Source organism: Pimephales promelas, chromosome 19, assembly GCF_988280905.1.
Source record: "Pimephales promelas chromosome 19, fPimPro1.hap1.1, whole genome shotgun sequence".
In the NCBI taxonomy this organism is placed as follows: Eukaryota; Metazoa; Chordata; class Actinopteri; order Cypriniformes; family Leuciscidae; genus Pimephales; species Pimephales promelas.
Window position 1 is genome coordinate 24,952,051 of NC_142787.1, and position 25,845 is coordinate 24,977,895.

The 25,845-nt window shown below is 37.4% G+C and overlaps 1 protein-coding gene across 7 annotated transcripts in view; it reads right to left on the reverse strand.

Moving 5' to 3' along the window:
• Positions 1–2,185: 2,185 nt before the first annotated feature.
• The window catches only part of igsf9bb (immunoglobulin superfamily, member 9Bb), a 105,010-nt gene continuing 81,350 nt past the window's right edge, over positions 2,186–25,845 (reverse strand). For 2 of the 7 annotated variants that reach the window (XM_089123416.1, XM_089123415.1), the window contains exons 15-21: positions 25,508–25,592; positions 23,904–24,065; positions 22,217–22,262; positions 16,400–16,555; positions 9,988–11,631; positions 6,937–7,064; positions 2,186–5,573 (exon numbers count right to left, since the gene is read on the reverse strand). In XM_089123416.1, the coding sequence (XP_088979542.1) occupies positions 5,359–5,573; positions 6,937–7,064; positions 9,988–11,631; positions 16,400–16,555; positions 22,217–22,262; positions 23,904–24,065; positions 25,508–25,592 (2,436 nt within the window). In that variant the 3' untranslated portion in view covers positions 2,186–5,358. Of the gene's footprint in view, positions 5,574–6,936; positions 7,065–8,941; positions 8,988–9,987; positions 11,632–16,399; positions 16,556–18,357; positions 18,379–22,216; positions 22,263–23,903; positions 24,066–25,507; positions 25,593–25,845 lie in introns of those variants that run through there. The other 5 variants (XM_039686337.2, XM_039686336.2, XM_089123417.1 and 2 more) reach the window with 4 other exon arrangements.

Below are 25,845 nucleotides of genomic sequence, written 5' to 3' on the forward strand. Positions count from 1 at the left end.
TTTACATTAATGAGGTTTTCTGAGCATGAAGCATCATAATAAAGCTTCCCCTGAACATTAAAATGTTTGACAGTGAAAATAGGAGCAGTTTCATATGCGTTTTATCCGTTTATCCGTATCGCTTTTTATTCATATTTGATTTTGTATTGCTTGAACCAGAGCTTTAGATGACAATGAAACGGGGATAAAAAAAAAGTGCAACAACAAAAAAAAGCATAACAGTAGATAACACCATCCACTTTGGTTTATGATTCTAGTAGCATGTGAGACTTTTATTCATTGTGTTTTATAATACAGTATATTCTATCTGTAACAGTTTTATAGATATCTGAAAGTGAAGGCCTGCTACATGTTTCCATAAACTACTGAGACAGACCGTAAATTGATCATACATCCATCAACAGCCACAGTGTACAACATATTTCTCATTTACGAAAAAAATATATATATTGCATGATGTTCATTTTTTTTATATACACCTTATGGTAGTTCTGGTATGTGTGTGTATGCTGCGGAGCTGGTGTCCTGATAAACCCTATGTGTTTCCTGCAGACTCATGGTGCAGACTAAGTGCCATGTGAGGACATGACCGCCACACTCTCTCATTGTGCTGACTCCATGCTTTCTCTCTCTCAATCTGAGACTGTGTACCAAAACGATGAGCAACATGGAAATTAATATGCTTTTTGTATCCCTGATATACTATAAGAGGTCATCTTTTGAGAGGTTAAGTTATAGGTCAGTCTGTTAACTCATTAGTGGCATCAAAAATAGGAAACGTGTTCTACATTTGTACATCTGAATAAATGAATAAACACAGTTAGGGTCATTTTAAGGGTTAAAGCATTTTGAATTTCACTTGCTCATATCTATTATAATTTGTATAATTTTATTATATATATTTTTTTTAATTTGTTAAAGGGGTGCGCAATGCATTGTGTTTGTGTCACATTGTTTTCGATGTGCATGTGAATTTGTAATGTCTTTGCTCTATTACATTTTTTTTCTGCATTCTCCCTTTCTAGTGAGCTATCAAATGACTGAAATAATAAATATAATAATTATAATAAATATATCTTTTTGCACTGATTATAAATCATTGGCTTAGTAACATTCAGTAAAATCCCCAAATCATGCTAAAAAGGTAAGAAATACTAATGATGTAAATATGTATATCTAATAAAATAGGGTTATATTAAACTTCTCTACACATCTTTAAACATAATTTTCATCCCGAACATTTTGAAAAGCAAACAGCTATAGTACAAACCAATGGGGGCATAAATCAGTTATCCAAATATCTGCAACCAAACAATCAACAGACCAGCTAAAACCGGTTTGCCAATGAGTAACGCATCATTCAAGATGAAGTAATATGCAATTTCCGCAAAATGTGCACTTTCTTGTAAGTTGCTTTGGTAAGCAAGTGTCTGCTCAGAACGTAAATGTAAATGTGATGTAAACTTTAGAAAGAATGTGTCATAAAAAAATTTAAAAAATAGAAGATGCTAATTGAAAAATGCTGCTAAATGACACGATTTATTCGCAATCAAAACAAAAGAACAGAGATGTTTTTTATTTGAAAAATGATGCACCTCAGAAAACGATCTGGAATGGAAAAAATGCTTGAGATGTGTTGTCAAAAGTAATAATGTTTTTGTCTTTGTGTGGAGAAAAATGGCATATAAAGTCAGTACAGTGTCATAAATAATCCAACTAATGTCTACCACGTCTATAATGCTGCTAAAAAGATAAAGGTTCATTTCATTCAAGCTCAAAAGTCTGTTACAATGAATCTCAATTGTATATCGCCCATGAGTCAAATCAAGTTAGCATTAATTACCTCTCAAAATCCCCAAACAGCTCATTTATCTGGCCACACTAGAGCCAATCTGTTCAACGATTGATGCTACAGTAGCAGAAGTCTCCTGCAAAGCAGATTTTGAGCTAGGCTATCCTTTTAGGTTCAGACATAGTAAACTTTCGTCATTAGAAACCGACAAAATAAGTTGCAAATCCTATGTGAGAGTGAATGCAAGTGGACCAAAACATTTACACCACCTAAATCGCTATTTTGGCTCAAAAATGCTCTCATGCATTTTAATCCTCATGAAAAAGTAACATTAGAAACGGAATCCAAAATATGACAATATGTTTTATATCAATATATTCTGTCGCGTGCATATATTGGCCAATTTATTCAAAATTACTAAAATTTTATAATACATTGTGCAATATATGCTATTATATTATATACAGATTTTTTTTTTTTCATATTACAGTACATTCCTAGCTTTTTGGATATTCATTTCAATATTATTCTTTTGTATGAAGGCTTTAAATAAAAAAAGGAACACAATATTATGAAATTAAATAGTTGTATTTTTTTTAGAAAGCACCATATTTGACAATTGCCAAGTGAAATGGATCAAAAATACTTAGATGAGCACATCTCCCAACTGAACGAGATGATCGCCTCTACTTTAGTATAGAATACCTAACTTTAGCAAGTAGGTCTCATCTAGTTACTTGATTACAAATAAAACAACAATTGCAAGTATGAACAATCAAGTTTTGCTCAAAATATAAAGCCATTCACACAACACACACATGAGAAGGCTCAATCAAGGTCTCACGGCACGACCTTAAGTAAAACGCGTCGAGCTCCGAATCGCTAAAAGCTTAAAACGGCGTTCTCTCCGACAATCAATCCCCTGATCCAAATCTACATATTCCACAAAAGTCGACCTTTCTGATGAGCAAGGCGTAAGCTAACGTTACATCCCGACAAATAATATGGCAGCTGCGGCTACAACATTGCTTCCCTTTACCAATCAATGTACGCTCCACAACTGTAGACTCACGCTCGCTGAAATTGTAACGCTCCGATGGTAGTAAGAATGTCAATCTCATTGATGTCCCTCAAAACGGCACAGCAGAAAAGTACGCACACATTAGCAAAATTTGGGCTGTTGTCCGATGGCCAACTTGAACCCATTGCAAAATTTGCATGAGGAAATCATTTGCCGCCAATTTGAAATTCCAAATTGTATGGATTCCTATTTTGAATGAGAAAATTGTACAAACAACAGTAAATGTGACCGCACTTGAAGACTTATCAGACAGATGCAGGATGGTGTTAATCCTAAAACATCAAATACTGAGGTGTTCAGGAGATAGCCTAAGGTGCGTGACATTAGCGAAATTTCACACACACACACAAAAAAGTTCAATTGTCAATAGTGAGTGATCTCACACAGAGGTAACTTTCAAACCCAGTAGTGTTTCTTTTGGGCAACGCGCCAAATCCGAGTCCATTGTGAAACTTGTTGTGGGGAAATCTTTTACCCTTAAACGTAATTCCCTATCGAAAGTAATGTAGGGATATATAATATAAAAAGTAATAGGGATATATAATATAAGAGTAACTACACTATTGATAACAGACCTTTTTATGCTCATGAAACTGTGTCGAAACTTCGTTTAATGTGACCACACTTAAAAGCAGCAGCAATTGTCTGATGGAAGATCACATTAATAATATAATATTAACAGAGTTCAGTCAGAAGACTTTTGATAGCACCTTACATAGACTGTTAAAATGCCTATAATGTGGTGATTGGCCATTGGGAGGGGCTTAGCTATGAACCACATCCCCATAACCCCTTAAACCTGCGAGCTGGAGGTCAAGGCTTAGCCTTCACTTGGCGATTTAAAATCCTTCCAAGGCTGAAGAAACAGTACATTGTTCAGCCATTTGATGCATTTTTAGACATTTTTCAAATGCTGACTACACATCTGTTCAGGTGATGAGACACAGAACATGCCACCTCTCGTCTGACGACCATTACATCCCCCTTTGACAATGGCTAGCACACTAAAATTTACATTTGCCCAGGTATGTCTGTTCAGACAGTGAAAATACATGTCTTTCTGTAAAAAAGAAGCACCGTTGGATGATAGAAACACAATAAAAACCTTTGGCCGCTGGGAATAGCCCTCTCATCCCAAAGAGATTCATCCCAAAGGGTCTTCAAAGAGGAGAGAGACAGGCGCTGGGTTGCCATTTCTGGTTTTACCAAAAAACAAAACAAAAAAAAGGCTCGATAATGGCCCACAAAGGCAGTAGATTTCTTTTCTCTCTTTTTTTTTTGTCATTTAAACAGAAAAAACCCTAACAAACACAGAAGGAACAAGCATTTAGGAGCCCTACTAAGGCTGAACAATGCCTTTTTTATGTAAGGGGGCATCGCATATTGATGACAAAAATACTATAGTATATTATGGCACAAAATCCTATCCTCCTCACAGTACAGTACACTTTATAGTCTTATTGATTAAGGAAGCTGTAGTATTTTTGGCATTACTATAGTACTTTCCAATATAGCTTGATAACCAAGAGAAATGAGGTTGGTGTAAACTAAAAATATCACTCATAGTAGTAGTCACCAAGGTTTTGCTTCAGTGCTTCAAGTTTGTGTTCAATAAATGTAGAAGGGAGTAGCAGCTTCTGTAAGTACACATAAGTTTATCAAAAATTGCATTAGAATAAAATGTTGATTCCCTTTGCAATCCAAGCCTATGTCTTTGCCTGTACTGTGGCTTTAACAGATGTTGTGCTTTGTAAGAGTGTTTCCATTTTTTTCCTCAAATATGGTGTATTAGTGTTAGTATGTGAGCAGAGACACTAACAACACTAACAGGCTATGTCTAATTCCATCGCCATGATGCCTTTGAAATATTACTTTGCTAATATACGTTAAAATTGACTATGCTACAGTTCAAACGTTTAGGGTCAGTAAGACTTTTGTTAAAAAGAAAGTAATGCTTTAATTAAGGATGCATTACATTGATGAAAGGTGAGCGTAAATATATTTATGAAGTTACTAAATAAATACTGTTCTTTTGAACATTCAATTTATCAGTGTTTTTACACAATTTTAAGACATGTTTCTTGAACAGCAAATCAGCATATTAGGCATGATAACAATAGTGCTGTTATATTTGTGATCAGTGCAACCTTGGTGAACATATATTCAAAAACCCCAAACTTTTGAACAGTAGTGTACATTTCACTTTTCATGAATGGTTTGCAAATATGTACTAAATTTGCACAGTGAAATGACATTTGAAAATACAAGAATACTCAGATTTGATGGATCTTTCTGAATTTGATGTAAATGAACTGGAGCAAAACCTTGGAACACAAGCCTTTCCTTGTGATACATTAAGTGTAAGGGAACAGAGAAGAGGAGTAAACCATTGGAGTCGGTGTGGACATGAAGACGTTGGCTGGCTGAGCGAAGGTGGAAGGAGCTCAGAGTTTGGGGAGAGTGTGGGCCTGTAATCTCTGGGACTTCAGAGGAGAGTGGCGTGGTCTGGGTCTGCTGTGTCCATACTAGCCAAAATGGCTTTCTGGTCTTCTCGGGGCGGGCGACGGTACAGCAGAGCGGAGAAGCGGGCGTACGGGTCCTGGCGAGTCAACTTTTTCTTCTTCTTGCGGAGGTAGAGAGCTTCTTCTGGCTGGAGGACCTGAGAGGTGTGAGGCTGCTGGGTCTGAGAGGGGGTCACACCTGTATTGAGAGCAAGACAGATGAGCACATGAGGACAGAGACGATAATAAAATATAATAATAAAAAGTCTTAGCGACATCTAGAGGTCATATATACTGTACACCCAAAAGTTTTAGCTCATGGCACCATTGTAAATCAGACAGTTCATCTGGTAAACTGAAACCACTTTCATGTCTCATGGCATGTCTTCACTCCTTGCTCACTCATGTTTTATACAAATACAACTGGTGCCAGCTTGCATCATGGTCATAGACTGTAGTGAAAATGACCAGAGGATTTCAGTTTTAGTATAACTCTTGTAGGCCAGTTGTTTTATACATAGTAATGGACTTTTTTCTTAGCAGTAAAGTACAAAGGTCTCACCAAGGCTGCATTTATTTGATAAAACATTTCGTATAAACATTAATATTGTGAAATATCATTACAATTTGAAATAACTGTTTTCTGTTTTCATATACTCTGTTTTAAAATGTAATTATTTTTGTGATGCTAAAGCTGAACTTTTGAACATAATCCTTCAGAAATCATTTTAAAATGATTATTTGATGCCCAAAAATATTTTCTATTATTATCAATTTTGAAAACAGTTGTGTTGATAATATTTTTGTAGAAATGTGATACTTTTTTCAGGATTCTTTGATAATTGGAAAGTTCAAAAGAAAAAAAAAATTAATTAAATTATTTTGTAACATTATAAAAGTCTTTACTGTCATCTTTAATCAATTTAATTGATCCTAGTTGAATAGTAAGTATTACTAATTTATTTAAAAAAAATACATGACCCGGAAATATTGAACAATAGTGTACAGACTAATAATATCAAAATACATTTCAAGTGATATCAATTATTAAAGGCTATGTGTCTAATCTATAATATTTTGCGGCAAATTCATCTGTCACTTGGTAGAAGCAAAAACAGGCAGATGCATGGACCGGTTGCGTCACATATCATTATTCATGAACAACATCACACAAAGTTGAAGAAAATACAGCTCCCATTTCATTCGCTTGCAATTACAAAGAAACATGTATTTGTTGGCTGCGGGGAATATGATAGTTTGCTGCCACTACTTGATAACAATGTCAAATCTGGGTCCTGAACCAGATTGACACAAGCTGACATCATTTTAAAGCATCATAGGCATGCTATACCGACATGATGGCTGTACCAAAAGAACCCAAGCGACCCAAATCAGTCACTTACAATGTTACATTTGAGTTGGCATACTTTCATAGAAGGCAGTATGCAAAAAAAAAAAAAAAAAAACTAGATTATGTTTATGAGTATGAGAAAAGGCACATTACGTGTTGTACAATTAGCTCATAGTATATGAATTAAAGTAGCGTTTAACTTGTTCCTCACCCATCTTTCGTCTGGTCTTGGAGTTGTTATTGTTGATGCCGACTTTCTTGACTTTTTTCACTCGTTGATATCTCAGTGCTTCTATCCTCTCAGACCCTGCAGAGCCACTTGGTGCACCTCGACGTTTTCTAAACAGAGAGCAAAGAAAGGCAAAGCCATCACACAAGGGACGGGTAGTGCGTCGGCTCTCCGTGTATATTCAACTGGTCATAGTAGTGACTACATGTTTGTCGCTCAGATTACCCATGAATCTCTTACACTCCAATGCTCAAGACCAGGCTTGATCCAGTAAGTATGATGCAAAACATTTATTTGAGTGGAAAGAGGGGTATACTTAAAACTTTTCCATGTATTTCCTGCCCAAAATTACATTTGTAATTCTTTTGAATGGCAACTTTTCATCCATTTAAGATCAAATCAACATTTAAACAAAAATAAAATAGTCAAGCTTATGCAACAGGAAGGCAAAACATGAATATTTTATCATATATTATTAAGAAATGAGATTTGTTTAAAAATGTATACAGTACCTCAATATGGCAACATAATGTATGTATCTGTTTAAAGAGAAATTTTGAGAAATCATGACATAGATTTGGGTAATTCCAATGGATTAGCATACTTAAATACATATTAGAATAATACTGTAGTGGTCAAGTAAAAAAAAAAGCTTTATGAAACCATTCTCAGACAGTTACTGTAAGTTTGTACAGTCTTCCCATCCAAATACAGTATGGAGGCACTTAAACCGGCAGCCCGCATACTCTGCCCCAGACAAACACTCGCACACACAGCTCTCACGAGGCACAATAAAATAACAGAAATAGCATTATAGAGGCACCGTCCTTCTGCTGAGGCTGCCGAGAGAAATTAAAGGCCATTAGTATAGGGGGAAAATCACAGCTCAGCAACAAAGCATTGTCAGAAATGTGCTCATAGACATGAATACTGTCTACAATGGGCTTCACCATGCTGACAGGGGGAGAGATGGCGGGAGGGGAAAATGGCTACTTGGGAACAGTCACATAATGAAAAATAAAACAAAGCACTTGGACAACAAATGTAACAAGAATTTAATCAGATATTTGTTGGTTATTCAACTGAAGAGCAATATTTAGCAATGGCATGCATGGCATTTTGCACATGAAACAGAACTTTAAAGGGGAATACTCTGGAAAAGCACTTCATTGGGTGAAAGCCAAAACTTAAAAAAGGAGCATTTTCTAGTGCCAATAGTGCTTTCCCCATTGTGAAGGAAGTGCAGAAACTGTTTTGGAAGAAAACTTGCTTCACGTGATTGTGAAATGTGTTCTGCAGTCCAAACTTACACAAAACAAGTGCAGTTTTATGCATATGGATACACTGTGTGTATACTAGATCAATCATGACTATATTTTGTTTTTGTTCATTTTTTTGTAAAATAAAAATTAAATTCGTTTCAAGCAATAAAAAGCACCTACCTGAAATGAAGTTTGACATGCAACTCTTGCTTGAGACGGTCCCTGACGACTGGTCACTTTTATCCAGGTTGAGCTAAAATTCCCAGCCACTGCAAGTAGTGTTTGCTCTGTCATTTACTAAAAAGCTTTTTATAAAGGCCCATTTATTTTATAAACAGAAATCATGGTTACCATGAATATCAAACCATGCAGACTTTTTAAATGGCAGCTTCTCACAAAATCTCAATTTAAGCTCTGCTTTTGATATCTTATTTGTATTGCGTCTCAAGCACGAGGTTGTGTTGACCAAATGGTATGTGCTGATTTTTCTAATCAATAACTGGGAAACGTACATATGCATACTAAGACAAGAATGCATACAGGCTTCAAGACTGCAGAACTAAAATGTGTGGCTATTTGAAAATATATATAAAAAACCAAAACAACCTAGGTAATAAACAAAAGGAAAGCAAGACCCAAAGACTTGTATTCCCCTTTAAAGGACGAGGTGAATAAAAGCCCCACCTGCTGCCCCCCCCCCTTTCAGACATGGATCCAACCCTTACCTATTGCGGTGTAGAGGACCTGGTCACAACAACGCTGCCCAGATAGCTGAGATCAATCAAAAACAAAGCAGGTAAGACTTGAGGAGCCATCAAGAATGACCAAATGCCCTATTTAAGATGATGACAACATTGCAACAGATGAGAGCAGACAGTCCCTGCAACACGATTCGCCCAACAAGCCTCCCCTTGGCAGTTAGAGCTGGGGTGACCTGGGTGACAGGAGGTGGGAGAGAGGGGGAGTGTGGAAAAGGCAACCATGCGGTCAGGTTACTTTGGAACAGGAGAAGAGACCTGTTGTGCTGGACACACCAACCTCAGCCTCCACATCATACATTCTGAGAGTCGTCCTAAAAAGCCTGGAGTTAGTCAAAACAGTGGGCTTCATTTGGACTGGGATTGGTCAATTTTATTGCACATGTGGGGTTCCTCCTGTTGGGTGAAAGGCAGGGTAAAGCATGACAGTGAATGGAAAGGCTGAGATCCTGTAGTTGTGTCCCTCTGATTCCAGGCTTTTTAGGGGCTTCGCTATTGCATTTTAAGTAGACTTCAAATAGAACCTCACCTCACACGTAGCCCTAAAAGGTCTGTCACCATGTCTGTGAAGCAAATAATTCATCAAGTCTTGACTTGGAATCTGTTACCCCACAACCACTTTGGTTAGTTGCTCACTTTGGTTTTAAGACAAGTGCTTTAAAGTGCTTCACAGACCTTATGAATGAAATCGGATGTCTGACATGAAAAGCAGCATTACATAGAAAACCATAGCACAACTTGTCATGTAGAAAATGGTTTTGAATGGTTTTGAATAATGCAAGGCATCAGGGGCAGTGTAACTATGAAAGCATGAGTTCTAACATTCCTAAAAAAAATAAGCTTAAGGCAAGCAGCAAACACAATCTTGACCATGTGAGCAAACTGTAGCTTTAGACTAAAATTAAAAGTGTGGTTACTTCTGCACTGAGACCCCTGAAAGGTCCTAGATGTTACACTTAGGCCAGATGGTACATGATTTATCAATCCACACGCCACAGGCCTAGTGCACCTACCCTGAAGCTGATAACTGGGGTGGAGAGGGTTCTGACGGAAGGATCTCCTCCTCAGTCCTCCTATGGGTTGGCATCTGCCCAAAAATGTTGCTGCTTTCTACAGGAGGTGAAGGGGACTGAGACGGATAGCTTCCCACTGAGGTGGCAAATGCCATGTGGGATCGGTAGCTGGGACTTGCCCTTCGGCTACCTTGGCCTTGAGCAGGAGAGGAGGAGGGCGAGGACCTCCTAGAGAAGCTAGCTGAAGACGGAGGTTGAAGGGTGATCTCAGACATCTCAGGAGGGATTGAGGGTTGGGTGACACTGGGACGCGGCCTGGGTCGCACTACAATCTCCGGTGAGCCTTCGTGAGAGCTAATAGGGCTCTGAGTTAGAGGTGAGAGGCGGGATGGTTGGAGAACAACCATGTTGGGTTCCATCCTACGGGGCTGCCTGGGGCTAAGCCTGGGTGTAAGCTCATACCATCGGGTGTCCAGGCTTCCGAACGAGCTTGGGCCAACCATGTGAGACACTGGGTCAGGGTAAGGCAATACCGGTACACCCATACCGTGGCTTGTGTGTCTTAGCTGCCCTAGACTCTGTGCCTCTTGCATAGGTAAACGCTTGGCTGGAAGGCCCTGAGGCTTGACCTTGCTGGGAGACTTGCCGGGGCGGGACTTTGGAGCCCCCAGCTGCAGGATACCAGGGTAAGGAGACACTTGAAGGGTGGAGGGCTGGAGAGCACTAGGTGGAAGAACAAGAGGGGGAGGAAGGGGAGGTTCCGGATGAAGATGCAACGGGTGTGGGGGTGGAAAAATAAAGTGAGGACCCTCAATTGTGGCAAAGGTGAAATCGGGTCGTTGCCAGATGTCTGGAGAGCGCGAGGTGGAGGGATGTGCCAAGGGAAGGGTGTAGCCAGAGACTGCATAATGCTGAATCTCTCCCTCACCGATTTCCTCCGGAATGGTTGGATGGCCGAAAGGTCCCTCCAGGTGGTAAGGAGGAGAAGACATTACTGAGCTCAGAGGGCTGCTGTCCGGCATGTAGAAGGGGGGCGGAGGCTCAGGTTCCCCTGGACTTCCCAAATAGCTGTAGAACTGACCATGGGAAAAGGCTCGGAAGTGGGGAGCACAACGGATCTGCCCTGTAGCCTGGAGTCGACTGGTCTCCATGATAGTCATGCCTTCCATGGGCCTCTGAAAGCAGGGACTGTAGGCTGGGGGCTGCAAGTAAGACTCCTGGCTAGAAGAAATGGGGGAGATCTGATGGGGTCTGAGGGTTGCCATCATAGGTGGCATGGGCCCTGGATCGTCATTCTCTTCATCTGACTGTCTAAATTCAGGGTACAGGTCAGATTCCTCCACAAAGGGGAAGCCCTCAATGCGGCGTGCCTTAACCGGAGTTTCCATATCTGTGGGATCCATGACAAAGCGCCCATCTGGCCCACGACTGATCAATTCAATTGGTGTGGTAGCCTCCGCCTCATGCTTAGAGACGCTGTATTTCTTGCTAATTATTGCTCTCTTGGTCTTCTTGTATAAGGACAGCTCCTTCTCCTTGGCAGGACTTTGAGGAAACTTTTTAGCACGTAATCCATCTTCTGAAGACTCTGAAGGAGGTCCTATGGAGTGGATGCTTTCTGGACTTATCTTTCCAGAAGATGACCTATAACAACGGGAAAGAAAAAAAAAGAAGAACAAATGTTGAGTTATGATCATTGGTATACATACGTCATAGACAACTGGACTTTTTAATAATGTTTCATCAATCATCCAAAAGGCCTCATCTGTTATCCAATGGGGAGAAATAGCTGTGAACATACTTACAGTAAACCAAATTAGACCAACACACAGTGTGAAAGATTCTTCTCAGATGCACCCAAGGTACCTCATACACAAAACTTATGCATATCACATGATAATGTGTGAAAATAGTTCAATTATAAATTTGGTATTTAGTTACAAATTACAATACACTTTTACAGGGACACATTGGATTGGTCTAAGATATGTTCTTAAGGTCACAATTGGGGCCCAACCTTGTGATTTCAAGCACATGGCCCACCATTAAGCTACATCACGCCCAACCCTCCCAAAGCTACAACAGGTAGGCCTCAAGTGAACTATAAAATATTCAATAAACCCAGCAGTGCAAGTACATACACATTTGCTTATTTACTTGAATTTCAATGATTTCCATCATTGATAATAGCACAACAAATTGTTTCATAAACTATTCTGACATTTGAATTTTATTTTGAGATAACCTATTGACCTCTGTGTAACTTTCTGCTTTGGGGTCTTAGAATGTCAGAATTAATCAGAATGATCATTGAAGTGGTTTGTTTACTTTAAGGTCACAATCATGGGAGTTAAATGTGACCTGTGATTTAGACTATATACAAGTTTATCTTTTCAAGGCATCTTTATTTTACCTTACATATACATAGACAAAATTCATTATCTTCAAATTAGATTGAAAATGATATCTAGGACAATGACCTTGAAAAGATTTACACTTTGTTATTCTAGGCCCCAGAAAGTTTTCACTCTTTTTTTCTGGATATATCTTGTCATAACTCATCCTTGTTAAGCCCTTATACTCTCCAGTCACCACTGTTTGAATATCATAACTAATTAAGTTTTAACACTAAATTTAGTAGTGTTTGTGTGTGTGTGTGTGTTGTATAAAAAATATATCAAAATATTAATAACAGAAGGTGACATTTTCAAAGACATTCAACTGAGAGTATCCATGTGACCAAACAGCGAGAAATAGCAAGCATAGTCCAGAAAAGAAGAGAGAAAATCAGGATATGTTATAAACATAATACTTTATTCCATAACAAATGTACATGTAATGGCTGAAGCTTTGTTTTTGCTGAATCATTACAGCATGCACTTTCACTTGTAATGGCTGCGGTGACAGAGCTTGGTTTCCATGGCAACTGCCTATTGATGCCCACCATTCAGGTGCAATGACGTTATGCTTGCTCCAAGCAACAATACAGTGCACTATTAAGCAGGCTTTTCCCAAGCCAAGCCGAGGGAACACACAATACACACTCTTCGTTAAAACGAATGTCCACACTTTTAAACACTGTTCTCACAAATGTTTAGAGGCATAATATACAATATGTCTGTTAAGAAAAGGAAACGAAATCTAAACACACAGACAGATCTTATTAGATATTGACTTGCTTATCAACAAGGCTTTGCTTTCATTTTGCAAGAGTAAATATGTTTTGGATAAAAACATTGATAAACATCAGAGATTCAATGTGTTTTAACTGTAATTATCCTTATCAGCTGATCATTTCAAGTTGTTGTCCTGCTAAATGTTGTGATGAAAGATAAAGACATCATCACTGACAGAAAGATGGTGGTATCAAACTGTATAGAGACGCAAACAAAATGAACCGAGCGTGCAAATTTCTCCTGGAACTTCATAATGAGTTTAAACAATCTTCAAACTGAGACTCAATTCAGATTCTACTATACATGGGAAATTCATATAGTTGTCATATTACGTCACACAATTCACAATCTTTCCGGACTAATTAAGCTGAGCATTCAAGAATGATTGTCAGGCATTACAATACCACAGTTCATACTGTGTTTGGCACAGAATATCTCATTCAAAGCTCATTCTACTGGCATTGACTGTAAAAGCAATTCCAAATAACCACACAAAGTGCATAAGCTTCACAATATACCAGGATAGTGCAATGTTTACCATTAATATAAGTTAAATCCACTAACAAAACAATAACAAACAAAAAGCAATTTGAACACTGGAACACCAGCTTTGCTGCATGTTAACCTCTGGTGTGTAAGGGTTTGTTGGTGTCATACAGGCAGTGGTTCAGATGCTTGGGAGGGAGAAATCTGAAACAAACATTATGGGGTGAATAAGACACATGAAATAGAATGAAAGCCACCCCCTTGGTGGCCTGTGGTCTTCATGTGTGCAGATATTACTATACTGTCAATTTTGAATGTGTGGAAATAATAAAAGTTGCTTATCAAGTATAGATAGATAGATAGATAGATAGATAGATAGATAGATAGATAGATAGATAGATAGATAGATAGATAGATAGATAGATAGATAGAGATAGATAGATAGATAGATAGATAGATAGATAGATAGAAAGATAGATAGATAGATAGATAGATAGATAGATAGATAGATAGATAGATAGATAGATAGATAGATAGATAGATAGATGGATAGATAGATAGAATAATGCTAAGAAGAACTGAATATAAACTGAAGAGGCTTAACTAAATAGAGAAGTGAAAACATCACAAGACATCAAAACTCACATCCACACACTCATCTCGCAAACCAAGTATGTCATCTCAAAGCCAAGGCCCAGCCATGTAATATGAGTGACTTGACTTTGGGGAGCAGCTGTATTAAGTTTGAATCAGAGATGATTGTGTGCAAAATATATTTGTAGGAAATTTCGCTAAAAAGCTAAATAATTTAAAGTGCTTGCTCAATTATGTATGAAAGAGAGTGTTATGAAAAGCTGTCATGACCAACTTGACCGAGTTCTGTGTACTAGTGTGTGTAGAGGATTCCACTGCATCGTTATCAAATTAAAGGTGCTGTGTCGCCCTCTACAGGACACATTCAAACCGATGCTTTAATCAAATTAAAGGTACACTCCAGGTTATTTTCAACAAATAGACAGTATGTTTGGTTCTATTAAACGATGTTGAGGGTAAATACACATAATGGAAGCCTATAGGTTAAGACTCAGGACCAAGTATTATAAGATAGTTTCTATCCAACTTTTCCTATTATTGTCCTTTATACTGTGATTTAAGGAACTCTCTTTTTGAATCAATTCAGTAAAAAAAATGATATGATATGATATGTTTTGGAAATATGAAGGATTTTGTGCTGGATGTTTGAAAATGATTGCTTTGTCAAAATTTATAGAAAAGGCCTGGATATCTGCAGCAAAATATTTTGTATCCCATATGAAAAGTCATCTCCAATTTTTTTTTAGAGGTTTAGTTATGCTATGTTGGGTTCTGTGTTATGTCACGTGGCTACTTGGAGATATTTGTGAAATTATTACTGCTAATAAGGCAATGAGGGCTGGCCACCATGGTGTTTGACAAATCAATCAAAATAGGTTTGCCCAACGTGAAGTAAATAGACTTTATAGAGCATATATGACTTTTTCTTCCATTTTTTAAACAGCGCTTTTCAGAATATGCATTGTTTAAATGCGGCTTTACATAAAATCATAATGTTTCATTATAATGTTAATTCTATATTTATATTTTAATGCATTTTAGACCCTGTTTACACCTGCTATTAAGAAGCTTTTTCGTCAATCAGATCACAAGTGTTGTGGATGATGCTAAATACAGGTGTAAATGGATGGGGTCTAAAACATTTTGAGCTTGTCCACATTCGACAACTTCAAGAGGTTGTCAAAAAATGCATTCGTCCGGATTGCTTTCAAGGTGTAGACGCTGATGTGTTTGAATGTGTTCTAAGCAGTGGCGAGGCTACATTAGACCCACACAGATTGATGGCTGGTCCACCCAATCAAATGAGACACAAAATATTTGTTTGTGGGGAAAGGAGTGCCATGTGACTAACAATCACTCATATAACATGAACTAAAATACATCCGATTAACCAAAACGTATCTTAATACCAGAAGTAAACAGGGCCTATTGTTGCATTTAGCAGATTAAAGCTGAGCAATTGTATAGTTTACATTTTGCCATGACACAAGCAATCAAGCAGTATAGATGATATAGTATCGCGGATAAATTTGGACAATCTATATCAAACCTTATTTAAATAGCTGGGTGATGAACAATTGCAGAGCTGAGATTAGCTATACAGTATATATACACACAAGTCATACAGTACATGCGACTGTGTGATAGAATTGAAATGGTAGTAATGTAATGTATCTATATCAATACTTTTATACTAGTTAAATGCAAACTCGATTCAGAGAAAGTGTTTTTGTAATTCATAACCACTTACTCCACCTAGAAAACAAGTTTCACCTCAAAATAATCATTTAAAAGTAAAAACACAAACATTAATTGAGCATTTGTGTTTAAAATAACACACATTTACATATTTGATTTGGAAACATCTGGCACACTTGCCTGATAGGCTCCCATTATAAATGTATACAAGTAAATGTGTTTACACAAACATAATAAACCCAAATCAAGTTGAAACCTAGAAAGCACCTTTAATTTCACAGAGCTACGCGTAAATGTGTGAGTCGGGCCAAAAGGCAACAAATTCTGAAGTTTTGTGGCTCTCCAGTGTGTATAGCGCATGGGTTCACAGCCTGCCGAAATAACCGTGCCCAGCAGCGCACATGGGACGCATGCGACATAAGGCAGTGCATACTGCTGAACAAGGTGCAGGCACTCACAGAGGACTGGAAGGTGGAGGCCTGTAGCTGCTCCTTTCCTGGCCTTCCCAGAAGGGTTCTATGCCAGGTAGAGGGGTAAGAGGACTCCTGTGGCAGGAAACACAATAGAGACGGGAGGGACGGGGAGGGGAGGGGTCATGTTGGCCATCAACGAAGCTGCTTTCCATACAACCAACATAACAGGAGAAAAAAAACAGTGACATGGCGAGATAGAAGTGAAGGAAAGAGGATGGCAGAGCTTCAGGGCATAAGAAATGATAATGATCGCGGGCACTGGACTGTTCATTTATTAAATGACACTCTTAATCTTCTTTGCATGCAGGGATGTCAAGGCGAGCTTGGATCCATGCAGTCTCCTCGTTTTGATACACCAGTAGACATTCAGAGGCTTATTTGAGATTCCTGGCAAAAGCAGCTGATATACAGTGGAGTGCAAAGATCTGTGATTAACTGTTTCAGATTGCATTAAAAAAACACACAACAAACATGTATGTGTGTGTGTGTACTGTTCTGGCAAAATTAGTCGCAATGAGCACATTTTCAAAGATGAGTTGTTATTTTTTACAATCTCTATTAAAACGAATACCATACCATACTTTAAATTTGGCACATACCAAATCAAAACCTATAATATCAAGAAAAAATTGTACCACAATTGTTTGATTAACATTAATTAGACAGGCAGCCTATAGACTATATTAAGACCTACTGTACCACACAGATCTAATATAATGTTTCACATCTGATTTTTTTTCCCCGAAAGATAATGTTTGCATGAATAACCAAGACTGACAATTTGAAATACTGTAATTCTGTACGTGTATATCGGGATCTTTTACTGCCTATGGGTCTGATGAGTCTTTGTGAGCATTTTGTTTACATTAGCATGAGTTTGAAAATCACATTTTATTGGTTCAAACTCTTGCCATCGAGAATTCGCTATGAATATTCACAAATTTGGAATGATGTGCTTTATAAAGATACCAAACGTGCTGAAGGGAAGAATCAATCGCAGAGAAAGCAGAAGAAAAACAGCATTTTCAAAGGAAAGATACTCCTCTCAGAAAATGTACAAATAAAGATACTTTTATATGTGTTATTGCTATTTGGAGCATTGGGATTGCTAGACGAAGGCTTAATAAACTCATTTTTGTGCAAACCTCAAAATTCAATCAAAATTGACATTTTTCACTTGTTTTGCCAGTAGCTTGAAATGATCCCATAGCCTAGGCATTCCGACTCCTTTTGCCAGCATGGGTCATATACAGTGTGTGTGTGTGTGTGTGTATAAATATATTCAAATGTTTTCATTTTAAATTATTATCCACATAAGACGTTGTGTTAAAAAACTTCTGAAATTAATATTTGCTTTCTTTCTCTCTCTCTCTCTCTCTCTCTCTCTCTTTCTCTCTCTCACCCCCACTGTATATTTTTGCAAAGCACAAGCCTATGTAAAAAGAGGTACAATAAATCAAAATGAATATAGTAAAAAAAAGTATGAAAAAAAAACATACTTGATGCCATATAATAATACTGTAGATAAACAGGAGTTACGTAACTAAAATAATCTTTAAAAAATAATTTCAGTGCTACACTTAATTTAAGCACTACCACAAACAGACACCATATCCCCGCATGACATGAAATAAAGTGAACAGCAATAGCAGCATGTTTTTAAATGCCACCCTTATGGAGGTTATGACTGACATCATATAAGAGCTAACCCATTTATATTTAACTTATTAAAAGATGTATATTGGAGGATCATATAGCTACTATAAATGTAATATTACAGAGGAGCACAGTTATATGCTCTCTATTAATTTAAAAATTATTCTTTGTATTTCTGAAGCATTAGAGGACATCAGAGAATGTATCAAGTAAAACAGATTATGAAGAAATAATATGAGCAAATACTAAGTAACTATTGAAAATATAAATAAGAAAATCCTAGTCACCGATGTCCTCTGTTATTAGCACTGGAAAGAAAGACAAACAACAGAGTTAGTGTAAAATGTAAGTCAAGAAAAGATACGTTTGCAGTGAAATAAAAATATCGGAGATGAAACTCCCTGTTCTTTGGCAGTTTGTTAGTATACCATGGTAAATGCAAAATAAAAATATGAAAGTATGGTAAGAGGCAGAGACAACACAGCATGCACATTTACCATGGTAATAGGTCATGTTGTTAAAACGGTTAGCGCCACTTTTAATGGTGGCTTATGAAACCCTGCTTGATATTTACACAACTAATGAAACAAGCCTCAATGCTTACCTCATTAAAATATTTATGTGCTTATAAGCCCTTATATGTTCATGTTCACTGACATCTTATTGAGCAATTGATATTTGCAGACCCCCAAGAACCAGTTTTGAATAAACTATCCCTTGAAAGATTTTGACAAAGAGGGCAATCTTCAAAAAATAAATTGATAGTCTGTGTGTTTGGATTATGGTAAACAAAATGATAAAAAAAAAAAAAATCAGTTTTAGCACACCTATACAATTCAAATCACAAGATGCACAGATGTATATAATTTACAGTGCTTGTACAGTACATGCATGTTTTACACCTCTTTTCAGTGGCGGATTGTTGCCATGGGAACTCAAAAGCTGCAGGGTCACTATGAATCCCACTTAGTCACTGTCTGTGTAGAAACCAACTGCTATGAGGATAAACCTGAAAACAATCCTACTTTCTCTACTGGGGTGGTACTGTAAGTGTCATCAAAACCATGAACATTTATAGACAACAGTTCCATCAGCACAAACATCAAGCAGAAATACACACAGGGTATTGTCTCAATCTTACTGCAAAACATTGGTATTAAATGGCTCAATAATAAGAAAAGAAAATAATAAGAAATTAACATCAAATGCTACTATTGAATGCTGCAAGGAACCATTGCAATAGAGTAAAGTTTCAGAGACAGTTGCGTTTATGTTTATGTAAAGCTCAGGCCGTTTCCTGATCCCTAAATGTTTTCTTGTTACTGCTCATCTGGTAAAATTTTTTTTTTTTTTTAAAACAGAGCCTGAACTCCTATGCATGTGAAGTATCAAGTGTACTATACTTCTTTCAAGAGCTTTTGGATGCGGGTCGCACCCCCTCCAGCATCAAAGGGTATGTGGCGGCCGTAACAGCATCTCACGCTCTTGTGGCCGTACAATCATTAGAAAGAAAAAACCTTATTGTGCGCTTCCTTAAAGGGGCAAGGAGGCTAAATCCTCCGCCTATCTGGGACCTCTCCACGGTCCCGGAAGCAATGAAGGGTGCCCCATTCAAGCCTCTTTAGGCGCTTTTCCACTGCATAGTACGGTACGGTTCGGTACGTCTCACTTGTGGTGCTTTTCCACTGCATGGTACGGTACAGTACGGTTCGCTTCGGGACGCTTTAAATGGTACCTGGTCTGTTGAGGTTCCAAGCGTACCGTACCGGTACTAAAATGTGACGTGAAACACTGCAGATCACTGATTGGTCAGACAGAATCGTCACTACTAGCGTCACTACTAGCGTCATTGGATTTGCGACACGAGACACTTTTTTTATCAGTATTTTTGTTTTGCTGCCATCAGCCTCATTTTAAACACATTTTTCCGTCTAGCAGTTAAAAACAACCACATACCGAGAATCAGGAACACCATCCCCTCGATAGTCTCCATTGTTCCTGTGTTGTGGGTTTGAAAACGTGGCGCTTTTAAGATGATGTCATGGCAGTAGAGGCGCGCGCAAATAACGATCAGCCCCACACACTTTGAAGGGGAAACGTAAAGTTTCCTACTGCAGTGGAAACGTAAAGCGATCCGAACTGTTCCGCGCCGAGTCGAAGTGTACTGAGCCGAACCGTACCGTACTATGCAGTGGAAAAGCGCCATTTGCTGTTTACTAAGGCTGTGTCCGAATTTGCCCCCTAAACCCTCACCATAGTTCACTTGAGGGAGTGAATGAAAGGCCAGGCCCTTTTGCATAGTTTGTGCTTGCTTTTTAATAACTTGAAACTTGGCAAACTGGCAGCCCCAGTAGTAAGAGGAAAACATTTATCTTGAACTCTATCTAAGAAACCATGTATAAACATTAATTATACAATTAAATAATCAATTAAAATGGAATTCATGCCTATATAATATTACACTGTAGTCACATTAGACACACCTCAGAAAATGGATGGATGTTGAGTGTACATTGGTTGTATACTAGTTTTTTGCGATGCATTGTGTGCACTCGATAACGTCCAATATTGTTTTGAACACCACTATAAATGGCTGTGCCCTCAAATAGTACCCTATTTAAGGATATAAGGGGCGATATTGGACACAGCCTAAGAGATTGTCTGATGATTATGTTAAGAATGGCTGGGTTGATATTTCACAAGAATCGACTAGTAAAGGTTAAACTTTGGTAAGTAATCTATGCAAACCAAAGATAAAACGCTGTCTGCGTCGAAGACTTCAAGCACAAATTTAAGGACGCACATACAGGTGAGTAATAGATTAATTTTGCTGCTTTATTGCACTCTTTATCAAAAGTCTGTTTCTGTTTTAATTACAATGATGAATCAGTGTTTCTTAGAATAATCTGTCCTGCTACAATTTCGCTATGAACCTTAAAAGATCCCTAACGTTGTATTTTTCGCCATTGCTTTGGCAAAGCATCTGTCAATCGAACAGAAAATGAATTTGCAATATATCTCAGTGCACTTATCACATGGCAAAGGGTATGATTAATTTAAATAGGTGTATATAGCTTAGTTTGTAGTGGCGGGTTTCGGAGCGAATCTTTTCTGTGAACAGAAAATGCTGTGAGCTCCATCACTGCATGTGCTATGAGTTTAATAGAAATTTTTGACTACTACTTGCAATGTTGTTACATTTGTTGCAATTTTTCACTGTGACAAACAGTTTGAGATATATATTTGTGTATTGAGTGTAGGCTATCTATGGATAGTTTACAAAATAAGACAATATAGACTATTCTTTAAAATCCCAATTGCATTGCATTACTTTTTTTAAACGTTTTAAAAAAGTAGATTCAATATAGCTAGAGACTTTTTGATTGTAACTTGTAGTGTAGCTAACCTGGATGAGGTAGCCTAATTTTAAAAGTTTGATTTCTAGACCTTCTAGACTTTTCTATGAAAAGTCATGTAAATTAATAAAAATCTTAAAGGAGTAGTTCTTTCATCATTTACACCCCTCAAGTTGTTTGAAACCTGTATGAATTTCTTTCTTCTGCTGAACACAAAGGAATAACATTTTGAAGAATGACAGAGATAACAGAGTTTTCATTTTTTAAATGAACTATTCCTTCAAAACTTCAAAACTATTCCTTCAAAAAGGTTTTCTAAGCTATTAGTAAAAACCCTCATTCATGATCCTTATTTAGCGAATCACAAATTACTAAATTACAGCTCCTAAAACTTAATTTTAAAAAATTTTAAAAAATTTAATTTTTAGAATTATCCTTATTTTAGTTACTTTTTTGTGGACAATGGAGTCCTATTGGTTGAGAACTCTGATCTAAAGTGCAAATTAAGGCAAACGCATGAGAGAACTATTTAGCATTCCAACTAACTAATGGAAAAATGAAGAAACTGCTCTTTGATGAAGTTAACTTAGGCTGTCCAGTCTATGAACACACTATATCCACGAATTACTGGCCTATCACTGAGCGGTAATTAATGGGTCTTCTAATAGGATCTTTAAGCGAGAGGGCGGACCTGTTAGATGTTTTGATTTATGAAGCACACTCCACTCTCACTCTGAATGAACTGAGGTATAAGGGGAGAAGGAGGAAGATCTTAAAAGACATTACTTACGGAGTCTCCACGCTCTTTCTGCAGTGTGTTATTGACAGAGGGGGATCTGTCGAAGAGAAAAGCGGAGAGAAAGAAAGTGATTAGAGATTTAACACTCATTTCCTGATGAAAAGCAAAGTAAGAGCTTGTTAGGAGTTCTGCAGCATCAAGAGTGCAATAGTGGCAGCTATTTAAACATTTCATACTGTAAGAGAACAAGATGAAATCTTGAAATGTTAAATAAATGGAACTTTAGGCCAAAAAAGTCTCCCAGTCTGTTTGAATTGCATCAAAGTCTTCAGTCTGTCTGTAGGGTAAGATGTAAAGTGCATGGGGTTTGGATGAGAAAGAGAATCTATCCAAACTACCTTTTCTGTCAAAGATATTAGAAAAAACAGTATCCTCACAACTGTGTTCCTTTCTCGAAAGAAATCATATCTGCAAGGATTTTCAGTCCGGATTTAGACCGTACCATAGTACCGAGACAGCTCTCGTTAGAGTCACAAATGATTTGCTCTTATCATCTGATCGTGGTTGTATCTCCTTAATAGTGTTACTAGATCTTAGTGCTGCATTTGACACAATTGACCACAACATTCTTTTAAATAGACTAGAAAACTATGTTGGCATTAGTGGAATTGCACTAGCATACTTATCTGACGTTATCAGTTTGTAGTAGTAAATTAAGAGATCACAAGTTCAGTATGGCGTACCACAAGGCTCAGTACTAGGACCGCTGCTGTTCACTCTGTACATGCTGCCATTAGGAGATATCATTAGGAAACATGGAATTAGTTTTCACTGTATGCCGATGATACTCTAACGAAACTTACCAATTCACAAAATTAATGGAATGCATAGCTGATATAAAAAAACTGGATGACTAGAAAAGTCCTAAGTCTGTTAAGCTCTGCTAATCTTTCATTTGAAAGTCACGTGTCTAGTATCTGTAAAACCGCATTTTTTCATCCTAAAAATATTTCTAAATGACATCATATGCTCTCATTGAAGTGCCAACTAGCCTCTCCCTATGGAGGATCCCTTTCCCACTCTACAGAATTTCGTCTCGCGTACCTACCCCGAATTGATAAAATAAAACAAAATTCTGTATCAAATTTATAGACAAGACAAGTAGTTTGTTCAGGCAGGGTTTTGTAGGGAATTACAAAACACACATATATTCAATATATGCGCACATATATTCAAACGCACATAACTATAGAATCAAATCTTAATACGCATGTGAACGCCATCATCATTTGTCATAGGTTCACGTTTATCTAATGTCTGTTTAGAGACATTCATATAAATTTTTACCTTACAGTTACTGTAAATCTGGCCTCTAGTTCATAAATGCCAGAGGAGAACTGGCCCCCGACTGAGCCTGGGTTCTCCCAAGGTTTTTTTTTTCTCCATTGGATCACCTGGTGGAGTTTTAGGACACATTAGGACACTTGATGGAGTTTTTTGGTTCCTTGCCACTGTTGGCTTTGGCTTGCTCTTGCTCAGTTGGGGATATTCAAATTAATTAACCCATCAGTAATACCCTTGATCAGCTCTACCAAACGGGGATGTTTTTCCACTAAGAAACGAACATTGTTATTATGTTTTGATTGATACTGTGAAGCCGCTTTGATGCAATCTATATTGTGAAAAGCGCTACATAAATATACTTGACTTGACTTGACTTGATAAGGGCACCACTGACCTCGTCTCCTCTTGAGCTTACGCCGTCTCTGTTTGTTGACGAAGCAGGCTGCTAGTGTGCTGAAGAGGACGGCTGCTGCCAGGAAACAGATGGTGGCCACAATGCCTGCCACCACCGGCCGCGCCAGTCCCTCGTCTGGCACCTCAGGCGGTGGGAAATAGTCTGAAAGATACAAACAAGCTCGTATTCAGCACACACACACAAGCTCTTTCATTCTTAGTTGCCTAAGACGAGCTGTTTTAACAATAAACCATACAATCTTTTTGTATTATTTAGTTAACAGGAGGGAAGGTTAGACTGAAACATGAAATTGCCAGCTATCATAATTCAGAAATGCATTCAAAATACATTTTAAATCACAGTGGGATGCTTTAAGAAATGAGATCAAAGACTGACAGCCTCACATTTATTTAGACTTCAAGTAGTAATTGAATTCCAACTGTTGTGTTCAAGCTATCTATTTACTGAAATCCATCATTAGGGGTGGTTGTCAATCACTAGAATATGGTAACAGACAAGATTTGTCAACATAATAAAATACACTGATCATGTTAGAAAAACAGGTTTACACTATTGTTCAAATATATTTTCTGTATTATAAATTGATTCTTTTATCCAGCAAGGATGCATTAAACTGATCAAACAGTGAATGCAGTTCTTTGAACTGTTAATAAAATAATCCTAAAAAAATATATATAAAGCAGCACAACTGTTTTCAAAACTGATGTTAATAATAATAACTGTTTCTTAAGCACCAAATCAGCATGATTTCTGAAGGATTATGCGAAACTTAAGATTGGAGTAATGATGCTGAAAAATCAGCTTTGCCATCACAGGAAACAGAAAACTCTTATTTTAAATTATAATAAGTTTTCTTTACAATATTACAGTTTTACTGTATTTTTGATCAAATAAATGCAGTCTTATTGAGCATAACTTAACTAACCCCAAACTTTTGAATGGTAGTGACATATATCAAAAGTGAATATTTTTCTCATTTAAATGGCTTAAAAGTGATAATAAACATTTTACCTACTAAATACTAAACAAACTGGCATGTCCTAGTCTTTGTTAAATATTTGAACAGTTCAGATGCAAAAGCCTCTAAGTGCCATTTGAAATTTTCTTCTAGAATGATCATTTTTATCAAGCTTGTATATTTAAGTTCAGTAATTTCACTTAAATGGCAATTGATAGGTAATCTTCATTGTCATTTAAGTGAAATTACTGAACTTAAATATACAAGCTTGATAAAAATGATCATTCTAGAAGAAAATTTCAAATGGCACTTAGAGGCTTTTGCATCTGAACTCTTCATTTATTTTTGTATTTGTATTTTCAGTGAACATTTACTGTGGTTTGAGATATAGAAACTATAAAAAAAATGGTCTGACTTTATTCAAACAAAAAGAACACTATGCATCCAATATTTCTAAATGTGAACTTGCTTTAATTCTCAAATAAGTGAAATAATTCACTTTACATCCATCAGATGGCAGACCACCACTAATGTAGAGTCAATGCATTTAATGAATCAAAAATGTCAAGAGTACATTATAAAATATCACCGTACATGTTCTAAAATCCTCAGTATGGGCACTGACCTGTGCTAGAGACTCCCACTACATTACTGGGCTCACTGACAAGGCCCTCCATAACAGCTATCACTCTGAACTCATACCAGGCCTCCTGTAAAACAATGCAGAGACATTTACAGCATGTTGCCTTTAGATAGGTATATTACCTGCAGAGGTGGGAGACTCGAGTCATATAAATTGACTCGAGTCAAACTCGAGTTGCAATTTTCTGGACTTGAGACTTACTCAACTTGATCTCTGAAAAGACTCGACTTGAATTTAGACTTGCTCCTTGTGACATTAGACTTGACTCGGACTTGTGCCTATTTACTTAAAATGACTTTTTTTATACGTCATAGGAGGTA